At 58.0% G+C, this 16,634-nt stretch overlaps 1 protein-coding gene across 11 annotated transcripts in view; it reads right to left on the bottom strand.

Annotated features, from left to right (window-relative positions):
* The window catches only part of ANO1 (anoctamin 1), a 208,386-nt gene that overhangs the window by 78,373 nt on the left and 113,379 nt on the right, over nt 1-16,634 (bottom strand). For all 11 annotated transcript variants that reach the window (XM_074401809.1, XM_074401810.1, XM_039471000.2 and 8 more), the window contains exons 4-6: nt 3,928-4,026; nt 2,954-3,105; nt 1,318-1,372 (exon numbers count right to left, since the gene is read on the bottom strand). In XM_074401809.1, coding sequence (XP_074257910.1) covers nt 1,318-1,372; nt 2,954-3,105; nt 3,928-4,026 — 306 coding nt within the window. The remainder of the gene's footprint in view (nt 1-1,317; nt 1,373-2,953; nt 3,106-3,927; nt 4,027-16,634) is intronic.

The following is a 16,634-nucleotide window of genomic DNA, read 5'->3' as shown; positions in this document are numbered from 1 at the left end:
TGAATGAAGGAAAGAGTTGCCCATTCAGCTGCTCTCAATGGCTCCCTCCCCATCATCCCTGAGATCTCATCGGTCCTGACCTTGCTGATTCTCCTGTAACCACCTCCTCCCTTCCACGCGCAGCTGCGGCTCCCACTCATGACCACTGCCATGGGCCCTCCTCCACCAGTCATCTGGCCTCCCGCAGCTGGCCTCTGGCAGTGATCCTTCTAGAACAGATCTGACCACACCCTCAACTGTACCCCACAACCTTCCATGGCTCCCCGGTGCCTGAAGGCCAAAAGTCTAAGACCCAGGAGAAGTACAGTGGGCCCATCACTGTCAAGCACTGCTGGTCTCCGACTCCCACCCACTTGTACCCTGGGCCACCCCAGTGCCAGGACAGAGTGAACAGTGTGGACGAGAGGAGTGGGGAAGGGCTGGTTCTTTGGAGCACGTTGGCCGTTTAGGAACTGGCCTCTGGGGTCTCTGGGAGAAACTGCCCGTCCTCCCCACCCCAGATCTGCCTGTCCCAGGAGTGGCTCAGAATCCCCGGTGCTGATGTGACCTGCACCGCCCTGCTGCTGGCTGCCTGCCAGGCTCAGGTGGTGGCCATGAGGAGCAGTCGTCTGGACAAGGTCACCCCGGCTGCCTCCTCCCAGCCCTCCGTCTCTGCCCGGCCAGGCTGGGCTTTCTGGGCAGGGAAGAGAGAACACGGCAGCAGTTTGGCTGCCAGGTTCATTTCTTGTTTCGATAGAAGTTGGGTCCTGAGCCAGGCACAGCCCCAGTTTGGCCGGTGGACAGGTTGGCGGCCGACGGATAAACACAAAGCCAGTGCCTTGAGTAGGGCAGGGTGGCCTGGTCAGAATTACCTCGGTCGGCTCCTCTGGAAAAGGCCTGGGAAGAGATCCTAACCCACGTGCCTTCGCCTCCCCCGCCCCTCCCTCCTGCCCCCACCTCTCTGCTCCAGAAACCCCCAGTTGTGGCCTGATGGTCAGGCCCACACAAGCCCACCACGAGCAGGCTCTGAGGCTCTGAGGCATGTGCTGGGAGCTGCACAGACACGGGAATGCCAGCCTCTGAAATCACTCTGGGGGGCTGGCGTCCCTTCTGCTTTCCAAGCCCCATGCTTCCTCCCTTCTCCCAGCTGCCCCAGCCTGGGGCACGGCCATCCCCTGGGCCCCTCGCTGCCCTCTCCCTTTCATTATTCTAATTATTTCTGTCACAGACAATTAGAGCCGGCTTCCACCCGAAGGAGTTTCACCAAAATGAAATTATCATCTGCTTCCCCAGGGCCACCTTGCCGGTGAGCTGTTTCCAGGAGCCTGTGATACTTACAATCGTGCTCCGGGTTTTGCTGTCGAAAAAGGAATCCTTATCAGACAGGTCAAATCTGTGGAAATACGGGAAGGAAATAAGATACGGTCCAGTTCCTCTGGGTTTCAAGGCCCTGGGAAACCACACTGTCCCCATTAGCGGTGGCCCTGAAATGGACGGAACTCTGCCCGCACATCAGGTATGACCCGTCCACCCCTGGGCCTTCGGGACGGCCTGTGTTACCGCCCCTGCACCTGGGTGAGGCCTGAGACCTACACAGCTGGGAAGTGACCTGAGAGGCAAGCATGGCCAGACGCCCCCGACCCCCATCCCCCATCCCCCATCCCCCATCCCCTACAGCCCCCACAGGCCCCCGGAAGATCCCGGCTTGATGACATCTTCAGCAGGCAGTTTTTAAAGCCTCTGCTTCAACAAGGCGAGGGACGGGGGCAGTGCCACCACTGCCATCAGACAGTTTCAACCTTGAAAACCATCTCCCTGGACTTCTAATGGTTTGGGTCTTGACGGGCCACACAGGGATTGCCTGAGGCTTCCTGAGGGTGGAGGGGCATCTTGAACACACTTCCTGCTCTCCAAGGCACTTGAGGTAGAGCTGGGGAGGGCAGCTGGGCAGCTGCCATCTCCATGGGGCCTGGAGGTGAGACCAGCCCTGGCCAGGCAGCGGGGCTGACGGAGGCGTCTCAGGGCAGAGACAGGGGAGGTGGGCAGGGGTCCTGGAAGGAGGGCAGTTTCCTGTAGTGCCCTAAGCCCCCATTCTGGAGCTGGAGGAGAGGGCTGGGCTTGGGGGTGCTTCCTTCTCTCCGGGGGAGTGCCCTGTCCCCTCTAGGAATTAGGACCTGGTAAATGCATCCTCTGATACTCACGGCTCCACCCCTCCTACATTAACAAGCAAGGACCCCTGTGGGCTGGGGCACCTGTTCGTCCTCCCTGTCCATTCTTCCCGGGCCCCGACTCCGTGAGGACCACTGTCCAGGAGCCCTCCTGCCCCCGCGGGCTTTCATCCAAAGTCCCTCTGGGTTCCCATGGCTCAAGCTTTCGATTCCCGCCTCTGCCCGCACTCCAGCTCTGCCAGTGAGGCCAGCAGAGGCTTTGCAGTCACTGCTGACCCCGGTGGCTACGCCCTACCGCCCCTCGGGAGCGGGGGAGGAGGGAAGGTTCCAGAATAGGCGTGGCCCTGCCAGGCAAGTCAGCTGGCGGTGAGTCCCTGGGGCCTCAGGCCTCCCGCCTGGGGATGTTTTTTAATTTCTGCCACAAGGAATGAGACTTCCTTGGGCTCAAGGCTGCCTGGGCTTCAGGAGGCCTGGGTACCCAGACCCGGGTGGGGGAGGGGCGGCGGGGGGGGGGCGGCTGGGGCGAGGGGAGGCAGGTGGAGACAGTGCTTTGGGGTTCTCACTCAGGCTGAAGAAGTTTTTCCTGTGACCCAAGCAGGACATGATGCTGTGGCCCCCTCACTCCTCAGATAACAGGGACCCTGGAAATCATTTCCACGGCCTCTTCTGGGTTCAGTAACCACAGGGCTCTTACAAGAATACGCTCTTCTTTGGGGGACAGAAAATCAACCCACATTTCTCAAGCTAGAGGGTTAAATCCCCACACACAGGACCCTTTGGGGAGCAGGATGGGGGCCCCCACTTACAGATGCTGCTTCTCTCGGGAGAAGGGATAGGAGAGTATCTTCATGGTCTGGGGTCTGTGGTCAGCCACTTTGGGCTGGATGGGGTCTGTGATTTTCTGGAGCACAGAGTTGATCTTTTTCAGGAGGCCACGGGTCTCATTAATGTGGTACATCTGCAGATAAGACAAGGGACGGGGAGATGTGTCACCCTGCTGGACCACGGTCCGTGTCTGTCCTCAGATGGTCAGAGAACGATCCCACCCTGGGCAATGGCACATCCTGTGAGCAGAATGCCTGGGTGGGCCAGAATGTCCCCCACCCCCCGCCCACGCTGTGAAAGCCCGGGGTTTCAGGAGCGCCCAGCCAAAAGCACAATTATAATGCGTTCCAGAGAATTTCCCCCTACACTTTACTCATGCTTCACAAGAGGAATCCAAGTGGTCTCTGAGGCCGAGAGGCCGAGGGCTGATTTACTGCCTAGCCTGCTTCACCCTTCTGCCCGCCAAAGGAAACACTGACTCCACGCTAAGCTTCTGGGAAAACACTGTCAAACTGTCTTTTAGATATAAAGTTTTCACAGATTAAAGAGAAGAATCCCAGTAAGCCCGCAAATGTAATTAAAATGAACCTGATAAACGGAGACGCCACAAGCACAAAAGCACCGGGGCCCCAGGAGTAACTGTGTTTGCAGTTACGGTAAATTCCCAGGGCGGAGAGGTGGGCTCCTCCGCCTGCACCGTCTCTTGGTGGGGTTTGCTCTGCAGTCTCTAAAGACCACCTGGGGCTGGGTCACATTCACCACGGTCAGGACCCCGGAGCTTGGGGGCCTTGTCACATCAAACCTCTTTGTCCTCCCAGGGGTAGCCTTGAAGCCTGCTCGGCTTTTTAATAAAACTCAGGGCCTCCAGGTAGGTATGCTTCCTGTGACCCAGGCAGGCATTCAAGTGACGTGGAGACTTGACAATACATTTCGAAACAGAACCATCAACACTAACCTTCTTCGTCGGCATCTTCAGTTTCAGAAACTCCGCCTCTCTGCACAGCACATTCCAGGGGGCGTGGATCTTCACAAACCCAACTCCATGGATTTTAGTCTAGGTAGAGGAGGAAAGTTCTGGGTCAGGGTGGGCGGACCTGTGTGGAAACCCACCTGGATCTTCACAGGTGACTGCAGTTCACTGAGCAGCTGCTGCGCACGGCTGCTTGCGCTGCGGTCTCACTCCATGTTGATACTTTGAGGCGCTGCCAGAATCCCTTTTTTGCAGATGGTGGGACGGAGTGCAGGGGGTTACGGGGGTTCCCCCAGGTCACATGGGAACCTTTAAGAGCCAGGAGGGTCTAGAGGAGGGTCCCCAGGGGTATAGACTCCAAAGCACCTGGGAAGTTCTCAGGAGGGTTTAGCCGAGGACCGCAAAGCAGCCCAGGCCACAGAAGAAAACCTTTCAGGATGCAGAACCCAGGTCCCCCGGCCTCCACCTGGGATCACTCAGGGACCTGTGAGTCCCTGAGCAGTGCTGAAGAGGGTCACCCTCTGGGTCTCTTCCCGCTGTGGGTCAGGACCACACCTCTGCCTGCTCCGGGTCCACTCCCTGGGGTCCCTTGTATCTGCACTGACTTTATGCTAAAAAGAATGGGCAGCCTCACGTAGGGGCTCGAAGATGGGCCCGAGTTCAACTCCGGCTCCCCCCCGAAATGGCTGCAAGCTTGGCCAAGTCACCTCTCTCTGGTCCTGAATGACAACAGTGCGTAGCAGAGAGTCACCGATCGCTGGCTGCTGAGGAGGTGGCATGAGCTAGCGGCTTCATGGGAGCCCACTCCGTCAACCTTCACGGCAGCTTGATGAGAAAGGCCCCCGTCACAGATGGGAACACTGAGGCTGAGGGAGATGAAGTCGCCGCAGCCTACAGTCCTGCTGCCAGCAGAGTGGAGCTGTGTTCAAACACAGGCAGTGTTGCCCGGACTCGCCACTTTTTTTTTTTTTTTTTTTGAGACGGAGTTTCTCCCTTGTTGCTCAGGCTGGAGCACAGTGGCGCGATCTCGGCTCACCGCAACCTCTACCTCCCGGGCTCGAGTGATTCTCCTGTTTCAGCCTCCTGAGTAGCTGAGATTACAGGCATGTGCCACCATGCCTGGCTAATTTTTGTATTTTTGGTAGAGACGGGGTTTCTCTATGTTGGTCAGGCTGGTCTTAAACTCCTGACCTCAGGTGATCCACCTGCCTCGGCCTCCCAAAGTGCTGGGATTACAGATGTGAGCCACCACGCCCGGCCTCCCACTCTTAATTGGGGATCAGATGCAAGATGCCCTCAACATCTCCAGCTTTCCCTCTCCCCTTGGGATGCCATGTTTAAGACAGTCCCTTTATCAAATGAGCAGCATCTATGCAGCCACAACGTATTTCCCATCAAAGACACACGTCACATTGATCGGCCTTTCTGTCACCCTGAGACCACTCCACTGCCCAGGGTGTTGATGTAACTAGCAGCAAAACAGCGCTGTGCCTCCCTGAGCCAGAGCTGCCTAGGGGCAGTGGGGGCCTCTGTCCCCCATGGCTTGGGGGTCAGGCTGCAGCTTCCGGACTGAGGTCCCATCTGCCTCTCCTTTCCATAATTCTGAGACTTAAAGGAACGAACAGGAAGTCTTGGCAGAAAGGGATGAGCCGGCGGGAGGAAGAGCGAGCGCCGGCCGGGATCCCATCCATCTGCTCTGGGTGCGGAGCGACCAGCTGCAGGCTCCGGGCCTGACCTTGCTTCTGGTCCCCCTTGCCGACAGCAGGCTGAGTGTGTGACCCAAGTACATGGGTTCATTGCCGCTTGTGGACAGAACGCAAAAACTCATCCCCAAATGACAATGAAGCCAAAGTCACTTGGGGATGAGTTTTTTTTTTGAAATCATTTTTTTTGTTGTTTTTTTGAGATGGAGCCTCGCTCTGTCATCTAAGCTGGAGTGCAATGGTGTCGTCTTAGCTCACTGCAACCTCCACCTTCCGGGTTCACGCGATTCTCTTGCCTCGGCCTCCCAGGTAGCTGGGATGACAGGCGCCCACCACCCCGGCTAATTTTTGTATTTTTAGTAGAGATGGGGTTTCACCATGTTGGTCAGGCTGGTCTCCAACTCCTGACCTCAGGCGATCCGCCTGCCTCAACATCCCAAAGTGTACTTGGGGATGAGTTTTAAGTAAACGAAATCTGAAATGGTTCAAGTAAATGCACCCAGCGAGAGGCTTGGTGGAAGCCCGTGAACGCGACAGTCCCAGGGACCCAGGCGAAGCTTCCAGGTCCAGCAGAGAGAATTAAAGGAGGAGCCCCGGCACCTCAGGGGACCCGCCGAGGAAGGGAGGGGCTCCCTGACGCCCCAGCTTCACCCCAGGCTTCTTCCTGATCCACCGAAAAGCAAATGCCTATGGGGTGAATCCCGTCTGGCCACTCCTCCCGAAGCCTCCTGTGGTGGCTCATGCTTACGGTGAGGCCCACGGCTGCATCCACGAGGCCCGCCCTACGCCATCCTCTCCCCAGCACCACTGCTCAGGCCTCGTCTGTGCTGCCCTGCTGTCCACAGCAGGCTCAGAGCAGCCACTCCGCATGTATTTATGGAAAGAATGAACGAAGGACAATCATACAGTAATAGTAACAGTCACGTGGATGGAGGCTGACAGTCCCGGGCTGGTCCCTGCTGCATACATGCCGTGGGTATCAATTCATTTAATCCTCACCGCAAGCCCGTGAGGTGGGTTCAGTCGTCGTTCTCATTTTGCAGCTGGGGAAACTGAGGCCCTGTGGTGTGTGCCATGCTAACTATTGTGGGAGCCTCATGTGGCTGCTGTAACATGTGACTGCAGAGTGGGCGGGTTAAAACTACAGAGGTTTATTCTCCTTCGGCGCTGGAGGCCTGAGATCCACAAAGCATCTCCAGGGCTGCGTTCCCTCCGAAGGCCCTAGGAAAGGATCCTTCCTGCCTCTTCCAGCTTCTGGGGGCTCCCGGCGTTCCCTGGCTGTGGCCACGTTGCCCCAGCTGCTGGCTCCTCGGTGGCATGGCCTCCTCTCCTCGCTGTGTCTGGAATCTCCCTCTGCCAGTCTCTGCTACCGGATTTATGGGCCACCCTAAATCCAGGATGATCTCATCCAGAAATGTTTAACTTCATTCCCTCTGCAAAGACCCTTCTTCTAAACAAGGCCACGTTCGCATGCTCCCGGCGCCTGTGGATTGGGGCCACCACTCAGCCCCTGCTCCCGCCCTGAAGCGAGGCCTGTCCCAGCGGTTAGGGGAGCAGAAGCGTGGACCCAGGAGCGCGGGCTTGAGGCGGCTTCAGAGAGACAGCAGGACCAGGCCACCCAGGCACGGTGATTGGACAATGTGGGGTGTGAAGATCCTTGTGGGGAGCCCAGGGCAGAAGGACATAAGGTGTGGGCTTGGGATCCCTCTGAGAACTGACGATCTCAGCGTGAACTGGAGGAGGCAGCACCAGGGGCTCTGTCAAGACGAGCCCAGACCCTTCTGCGGCCCGCCAGAGGCAGACTGAGTGGGCATCGTGGTTAGAGGCCTGGGACGGGGTGGCCTGGGCCGGAATCCTGCCCTGGCCCTGTGTGGTTTCCACAGAGTGACAACTTCTCTGAACCTCCATGTCCTCATCACAAACTGGGCATTACAAGACCTGTTTCCCAGCAGGGGAGCCTCTGGTACTCTCAGCAGCCCTAGTCCGGCTGAGTCCCTGCCTGTGTAAGCATGGGCTCCTTCGGCCAAGAAGCTTGAAGCCGCCTCCTCAGCGCTGGGGGGCCATGGAAGGTACTGAGGCTGGAGAGGTGGTGGGCTCCCATCCTGGTGACCCACAGGAACAGTGCTGACTCCACGGGGCACCTCTGAGTCACAAGAAAAGATGGCCCACGTGCGGGAGAGCCTGTCTTTTCCTGTTACAGACACAGATTTATTTCTGGACTCTGCTCATTCGCACGCAAAGACCCAAAATATGTTCCTCTGAGTCCAGGAAGATATCTGCACGGTAGTCAAGGAGCCGGTGCCTGCTGCTGGCCGCCCTGGGAAAACATGCACCCCTGTTTATGAGAGCAACGGGGTCCCTCCCAGGAAACATCTGGCAGGATTCGGGAAAGGGGTCATGGGACCAGTTCAGGGAAAAACACGTGGGATGTTTTAATGCGTGGTGCCCGGCCTGACCACAGCCTGTCCCCAGCAGAAGGACACTGGGAGACACAGCGGTATCCCCTTTGCCCCCAGCTGGCACCCTGAGGAGTATGTTCTGCCCCAACCCTGGCCCCTCAAGCTGGGGTCTTTTTTTTTTTGAGATGGAGTTTCGCTCTTGTTGCCCAGGCTGGAGTGAAATGGTGTGATCTCAGCTTACCACAACCTCCACCTCCTGGATTCAAACAATTCTCCTGCCTCGGCCTCCAGAGTAGCTGGGATTACGGGCATCTGCTACCACGCCCCACTAATTTTGTATGTTTAGTAGAGACGGGTTTCTCCATGTTGGTCAGGCTAGTCTCGATCTCCTAACCTCAGATGATCTGCCTGCCTTGGCCTCCCAAAGTGCTGGGATTATAGGCATGAACCACCATTCCCCGGGCAAGCTGGGGTGTTTGAGGTTCACGAGCCTACTGGGCTGAGAGCCACAGCTGTGGGGGTGGGGAGGCCTCACCTGGCCAGACCACAGGGCTCTGTGAGGGGACAGAGTCAGGTCCCCCAAATAGCCCCCAGTCAGAGGGGGCAGAAGATGCTCACCTCACTGCAGAGACTGACCACGCAGGCTGAGAACTCCCTCTGAGCGCAGCCCAAAAGAACTCTGACCTCCCTGGAATTGCTTCTGGCATTTTTGTTTAAGAAGGAAGAAGAAAATCACAAATAGGAAGGACAAGTGAGTCCCCCGTGGAGGATACACAGCGGGCAGGTTTGCCGAGGGGTCTCCGCTACAGTCCCTGTGGTCCGAGGGCCTAGATCCTCTGTCCGCACGGTGGGCCCGAGGACTTCCATCATCCAATCGTGGCCACGCATGCGACTCCCTGCAGCTGGAGCGTGGGCTCAAAATTGCCAGAAGATTTGAAAGTTTGCACCCCTAAAAATCAGACCTGCATGGTTTTCGGGTTGCCCTTGGCTTCTTTCCTCACCCACCCTGGTCCTACAGGTGGCTCCGTGCTCTGGAGGGCACTGTTCACTGTGGACGTCCGGCCCTTAATCAGGGGGTCGGGGTGCTGGAGGGCTGAAGCCTGTGGGTCAGGGTGCCACTGAGAGAGGCCTCCCCAGACAGCATCTCCTGCGTTGGGCAGGAGCCACAGGTGTGTGCACTGTGGCCCAGGCTGCTGGGTCACTGGATGCAGAGGAAAGCACAGGAGCCCCGTCGTCAGTGGGGTTGGCACCCGGAGGACCTGGAGCATCACAGAACAACTGGGCAGATCCGCATCTCTCTGTTCTCAGCGTCCTCAACTACCAAGGAAGAGAACAGCCAGGCTGTGGGCCACGGTGCGGCCCCATCGGGAGGACACAGACCTCTTCTAACCCTGTCTGTCCACAAGGATGTGGGGCTGCTGTGGCCTAACCCTCCTGCTGCCGGACTGGGGGCCAGACATCAGGAGCCTCAGCGGCTTCCCCAAGCAGGTCACACTCTCTGCCATAAATAGGCTTTTAGGGCACGTGATGCCCAGGGCTGCATCCCTGCTCAGCCCTTCATGACCAGGCAAGTTTTTAGCAGCCCTGGCATCTGCTGCCTCTCCCCGTTGGCACCAGTTTCCAGCACGGATAGGAGCTGGAACACTGGGTCTGGAGCCAGGTTTATCTGTGTCGTTGACCGATGTGTACCTAGCACAGACAACAGCACTGGCCACAGAACAGGTGTTCAATGATAGCCCCTGAGGGAGGGAGAAGGAAGAGGGAAGGCGCCCGACTCTACGAGGTGCCTACTGTGCGCAGTCAAGGACAGCCCCGCCTTTCAGACTCCATCCACCTTCTCTCCCACCTTTTGGTAGCTGTCGGGGTGTGTCCACATCAATAAATATGGGAGGGGGCAGGGAAGGCCTGGAGCCCCTCGTCCCAGGCCCATGACCAGTACATACGGAGGGGGGTCTCAGCCTGACCTTGACCTTGCAAAGCTCACGCCTACTCTCCACCCGCATGGCTCCAGAGGGCACGCGGACAGGACAGTGACGCTCTCAGCCCCTGGGCACGGGTCTGCGTGGAGAGGTCACGGGACAGCGACGCTCTCAGTCCCTGGGCACGGGTCTGCGTGGAGAGGTCACGGGACAGCGACGCTCTCAGTCCCTGGGCACGGGTCTGCGTGGAGAGGTCACAGGACAGTGACGCTCTCAGCCCCTGGGCACGGGTCTGCCTGGAGAGGTCACGGGACAGCGACGCTCTCAGTCCCTGGGCACGGGTCTGCGTGGAGAGGTCACGGGACAGCGACGCTCTCAGTCCCTGGGCACGGGTCTGCGTGGAGAGGTCACGGGACAGCGACGCTCTCAGTCCCTGGGCACGGGTCTGCGTGGAGAGGTCACGGGACAGCGACGCTCTCAGTCCCTGGGCACGGGTCTGCGTGGAGAGGTCACGGGACAGCGACGCTCTCAGTCCCTGGGCACGGGTCTGCGTGGAGAGGTCACGGGACAGCGACGCTCTCAGTCCCTGGGCACGGGTCTGCGTGGAGAGGTCACGGGACAGTGGACGCTCTCAGTCCCTGGGCACGGGTCTGCGTGGAGAGGTCACGGGACAGCGACGCTCTCAGTCCCTGGGCACGGGTCTGCCTGGAGAGGTCACGGGACAGCGACGCTCTCAGTCCCTGGGCACGGGTCTGCGTGGAGAGGTCACGGGACAGCGACGCTCTCAGTCCCTGGGCACGGGTCTGCGTGGAGAGGTCACGGGACAGCGACGCTCTCAGTCCCTGGGCACGGGTCTGCGTGGAGAGGTCACGGGACAGCGACGCTCTCAGTCCCTGGGCACGGGTCTGCGTGGAGAGGTCACGGGACAGCGACGCTCTCAGTCCCTGGGCACGGGTCTGCCTGGAGAGGTCACGGGACAGCGACGCTCTCAGTCCCTGGGCACGGGTCTGCGTGGAGAGGTCACGGGACAGCGACGCTCTCAGTCCCTGGGCACGGGTCTGCGTGGAGAGGTCACGGGACAGCGACGCTCTCAGTCCCTGGGCACGGGTCTGCGTGGAGAGGTCACGGGACAGCGACGCTCTCAGTCCCTGGGCACGGGTCTGCGTGGAGAGGTCACGGGACAGTGGACGCTCTCAGTCCCTGGGCACGGGTCTGCGTGGAGAGGTCACGGGACAGCGACGCTCTCAGTCCCTGGGCACGGGTCTGCCTGGAGAGGTCACGGGACAGCGACGCTCTCAGTCCCTGGGCACGGGTCTGCGTGGAGAGGTCACAGGACAGCGGACGTTCTCAGTCCCTGGGCACGGGTCTGCATGGAGAGGTCACAGGACAGCAACGCTCTCAGTCCCTGGGCACGGGTCTGCGTGGAGAGGTCACAGGACAGCGACGCTCTCAGTCCCTGGGCACGGGTCTGCGTGGAGAGGTCACAGGACAGCGGACGCTCTCAGTCCCTGGGCACGGGTCTGCGTGGAGAGGTCACAGGACAGTGGACGCTCTCAGTCCCTGGGCACGGGTCTGCGTGGAGAGGTCACAGGACAGCGGACGCTCTCAGTCCCTGGGCACGGGTCTGCGTGGAGAGGTCACCGCCCTCGCCCTGGCGTTTCCCACGCTGTGGTTACTGCTGAGCACGTCCTCGCTGCACGGGAAGACCTGGCTCCCATGGCACAGACGCCGCTATGAAGTACAGCTGAGGGACCGTCTCTGGAGCAGCGCACCCCACGTCATCCTGACACGGTCTCCAGACTAGAGTCTCAGGCGAGCTGAGGACCCAAGGAATGCAGCTCCGTGGGTAAATCTGGCACCCCTGCTCTTTCCTGAGCATGGGGCAGGGACTGGGCCATGGGCAACTTTAACCCCAGCCCTCTCCATGGGGTCTGGCCCTAGGCCTGCTCGGTGATGCCTTGTTAAAGAAATAAACGGTGGGTAAGTCACCAGAAACACCGTTTCACATTCCTGCTTCTGCTGAAGGTGGTGGATGGCTCAGATCAACCCTCCCAGGACGCACAGTGAAGAAGGCATCACAAGAGAAGAAACGAGCAACGGTCTGAAAAGCGGTCCCCGGGCTTTTTGGCAGCAGGGACTGGGATCATGGAGGGCAATTTTTCTACAGGACGGCGCTGGGGTGGGCGATGGTTTTGGGATGAAACTGTGCCATGTCTCAATTTTTTTTTTTTTTTTTTTTTTTTTTTGACACAGAGTCTTGCTGTCTCCCAGGCTGGATTGCAGTGGCATGATCTTGGTTCACTGCAGCCTCCACCTCCCAGGTTCCAGCAATCCTCCTGCCTCAGCCTCCCAAATAGCTGGGACTACAGACACGTGCCACCAGGCCTGGCTAATTTTTCTATTTTTAGTAGAGATGGGGTTTCACCATGTTGGCCAGGCTGGTGTCGAACTCCTGACCTCAGGTGATCCGCCTGCCTCAGCCTCCCTAGGTGCTGGGATTACAGGCATAAGCCACCACACCCAGCTGAAACTGTTCCACCTGTGATCATCAGGTATTAGATTCTGATAAGTAGCAAGCACACAATACGGATCCCTCGAATGCCGTTCCCGACAGGGTTTGCACTCCCCAGAGAATCAGCTGCTGATCTGGCAGGAGGCAGAGGTCAGGAGGGAATGCTCATCCGCCACTCATCTCCTGCTGTGTGGCCCGCTTCCTAAAAGACCACAAACCGACATGGGTGCCCAGCAGAGCAGGAGGAGAGAAAGGGAAAAGCAGGAATGGAGACCACCCTGGGAAGCTCTGGCCCCTACAGCCATAGCGCCTGCGAGGGCCTGGACGCCTCGGACAGTGGCTTTGATTCAAGGCAGTTCCCGTCTACAACGCTGTAAACCTTTCTGGACAAGGTCACCTTCATCCCAGGCTTTGGGAAACGCCACAGATGATAAGAGGTCAAAGACTAGCAGACGACAGAACCAGACCCACCCCCCGCAGGACAAGAGACAGCCCTGGGAGGAGAACCAGCTGAAGTGACCGAGGTAGAAATCAGCCCACTCAGCTTGGGATTAGGTAACGATGAGCTGGGTAATAAATCAGCTCTGCTCACCTCATTTAAAGATGTAAACCCCAAGACAGAAAAGATCCGCAAAGGACAGGAAACTATTAAAACACTACACGGCTGACTTGGAAAAGAACCAAATAGAACTCCCAGAAATAAAAGAGATCGTAAAAAGAATGAAAAACTGAACAGACATGTTGGGAAGCGCTCAGCCCCTCCAAAGATAGGGAGACGCAGGAGGCAGGGGCGCTGCTGGTGAGCCGCTCTGGCAGGGGTGAAGGGAGCCCTGATCTGCAGCATCGGCCGGTTCCTGTGGTGTAAAGACCACACCGTGGCTGATTTCAAGCCAGCAACGGGTAACAACCAACTTGCAGAAATGTAGAAGGACGTGACTCCAGCACACCATAGGCCTGGACACAGAAGAGGACCACAGAACCGCAGCCAGAATGGCAACGATTTCACCCCAGCGGCCGGGATGCCCCGGGGCAGAGCTGTGCAGTGATGGTCCTGGGGTCACTTAAAAAATATGAATTTAATAAAAGGTCGAGAATTTACTTTATTTATTGTTTGAGACAGAGTCTCACTCTGTCACCCAGGCTGGAGTGCAGTGGCACGATCTCGGCTCATTGTAACCTCCGCCTCCCCGGTTCAAGCAATTCTCCTGCCTCAGCCTCCGGATTGGCTAGGACTACAGGCACCCATCACCACGCCTGGCTAAGTTTTGTATTTTTAGTAAAGACAGGGTTTCACCATGTTGGCCAGGCTGGTCTTGAACTCCTGACCTCAAGTGATCAACCCGCCTTGGTCTCCCAAAGTGCTGGGATTACAGGCGTGAGCCATGGTATCCGGCCCGGAATTCACTTTTAAACAAGTATGTTTCCATGAAACCAAGACAAGCCTAAAGAAAATCAGGCAGTGGACCGGGCACGGTGGCTCACTCCTTTAATCCTGGCACTTTGGGAGGCCGAGGCATGTAGATCACCTGAGGTCAGGAGTTCGAGAGCAGCCAACCAACATGCAGTAACCCCATCTCCACTAAAAATACAAAAACTAGCCGGGCATGGTGGCACATGCCTGTAATCCCAGCCACTTGGGAGGATGAGGGTAGGAGAATCGCTTGAACCCGGGAGGCAGAGATTGTGCCACTGCACTCCAACCTGGGCGACAAGAGCAAAAACTCCATCTCAAAAAAAAAAAAAAAAAAAAAAAAAAAAGAAAGAAAGAAAGAAAAAAGAAAATCAGGCAGTGATAAAAAGTCACCCTGAGCTGAAGACAGGGGAGGCATAAAATCTTAAAGGGCCAAAGAAATCTGTAACAATGGAATTAAGAACAGATAAATCGCTTCAGGACTAGACTGGAGGTCCTTACATTGCACTGTGCAAGAGGCCTGTTCTTCCTTCCTGGGGACCAGGAATGGGGACTGTAAGCTTTCGGGCAAAGAGCCTGTCGGTGAGGTCAGGGCCAGGTTGTCACGTCAGGATGGCATGTCTGCCCCACCTGTTCAGGGTTCTGGTGGGAAGCCCACACGGGGTGGGGAACTGACCAGTCTCATGACCACGTTCATTGCTTTTATTTGTGCTGAGGAGCTGGGATTAGACCTGAGACTCCTCAAATTCCAGGCCCCACCCCCGATGCTCAAATCTGTGAGGGTCTCTCCCCAGCCCTGCCAGTGCCCAGGACCTGCCGACAGTGACTGCAGCCCCAGGACTGCCTCCCACACCAGCCCACATCCACAAGGCCCCCATGGGAAATGAGGAGAAGTGGCTGCCCCTCCCTGTCCTGAGGCCAGGACAACCTTGCCACCACCCTTCCTGGTCACCTGGTGGCAGACAGGTGGGTGTTCACAGGTAGGGAGACCCTTCTCTTCCGAGGGGGACTTGTGGTTCCCCTCTGGTGGGAGCAGTTGGGAGGGGTGAGGAGTGGGCTCTGTCCCAGGCCTGTGGTTGAGGGGCGTTTTTGGCCAGCACCGGCCAACACTGTCCCTGTGCAGGCTCCAGGATTAACTTTCTTAACCCTCTCCACAAGGAAGGTCACACCATCACCTCCATTTTACAGATGGGGACGTTGAGATTCAGAGAGGAGAAGCCACTTGCCCAGGGTTGCTCAGCCCCGAAGTGGTTGATCTGGGTCCACGGCCAGGTACTTGACTCTCAGCGGGGCTGAGTGGGGTCTGAACCCACACTCGGAGCTCAGAGACTGCGTCTCCACCCCCCACACATCCAGCCCGGGGCTTTGTCTGAAAGCAGCAGCGCTTCTCCCATGGAGTCCGACCTCACTTGCTTTTCAAAAGTAGCATCTATGAAGATGGGGAACAGATGGGCTGGAGCGGCCCCGCCCACCATGGGACGCATGCGGAGAGCCAGTGGCGAGCCAGCGGGGTGCAGGCTTGAGCCCTGCGCAGCCGCAGGAAAGCAAACAGACTTTTATAGGGTTCCAGTGTTCACGTCCTTCACAGGACCTACCAAAGCCTGGGTCAGGTTCAACATCAGGGCAGTGGGGGCCTCAGCCACCCCCCAGAACACACAGCCAAGATTTCAGTGTGTGGTGTTCTCCGCAGTGACCCCACAAACATAAATAACGTCCAGCAGGCTTTGAGGTTGGACTTCAAAAAGGCTAAGGGGTCTTAGTTGCAAGAAAATATGTTGGGACAAAACAATCTTCTTTTGTCCCTTTAATGAGAACCCTGGAAGCTGACCATGGCTGTCAAACGGGCAGAGACAGAGGGGGAGGGAGAGGGAAAGAGATGGAGAGGGAGGGAGAGGGAGAAGGAAAGAGATGGAGAGGGAGGGGGGAGGGAGGGGAAGAGAGATGGAGAGGAAGGGGGAGGGAGAGGGAAAGAGATGGAGAGGGAGGGGGGAGGGAGGGGAAGAGAGATGGAGAGGAAGGGGGAGGGAGAGGGAGAGAGAGAAAGTGAGGGAGGGGTGGAGTGAAAAAGAGGGATGCAGGAAGAGAGAAAGAGGGGAAGAAAGGAGAGAGAGAAGGGAGAGAAACTTAGAGGAAAAGAGGAAGAACAGAGACAGAGGGAGAGAGAAACAGAGACAGAGAGAAGTGAGAGAGAGAGAGAGACAGAGGCAGAGATGAAAAAGAGGCGAGGAGGAGGAGAGATATGAAGAGAGGGAGACAGAGAGTGAGAGAGAATCGGGGAGAGAGGGAGCGAGAGGGGAAGAGATGGAGAGGGAGGGGGAGGGGGAGGGGAAGAGATGGAGGGGGAGGGGGAGGGGGAGGGGGAGGACTCCTGAAGCGCTGGCCCCTGCCTCGGCCCTTCCCTGCCCTGTGGAGCCGTCCTGGGACCTCCGAGCCCCTCCTGTGAACGCACGTTGAAGGCTGCCCCGTGATCTAAACGCCCCTGCCTTCTTGACCCACCCCCAGGTCTCTCTGGGACATGGCTTCGCCCTCCGCTGGCTCTTGGCTCACTGGAGTTGGCGCAGGCTCTGGGGTGTCACGCGGCACACCAGGGCTCGCGTGGACGCTGGGGTCTTGCTCTGAGGAGGCCTCTCCTAATTTGCACCAAAGGCCCTTCCCACACTCCTCACACCTCAAAGCACGGTTTGGGAAGGACCGGCCCCTCAGCCGCCCCAGGAGCCGGGTCCCCCAGATCAGCTGAGCCCAGAGCCT

This window comes from Saimiri boliviensis, chromosome 6 (assembly GCF_048565385.1).
Source record: "Saimiri boliviensis isolate mSaiBol1 chromosome 6, mSaiBol1.pri, whole genome shotgun sequence".
NCBI lineage: Eukaryota > Metazoa > Chordata > Mammalia > Primates > Cebidae > Saimiri > Saimiri boliviensis.
The sequence above is the reverse complement of the archived record's forward strand: the minus strand, read 5'-3'. Positions and strand labels throughout refer to the sequence as shown.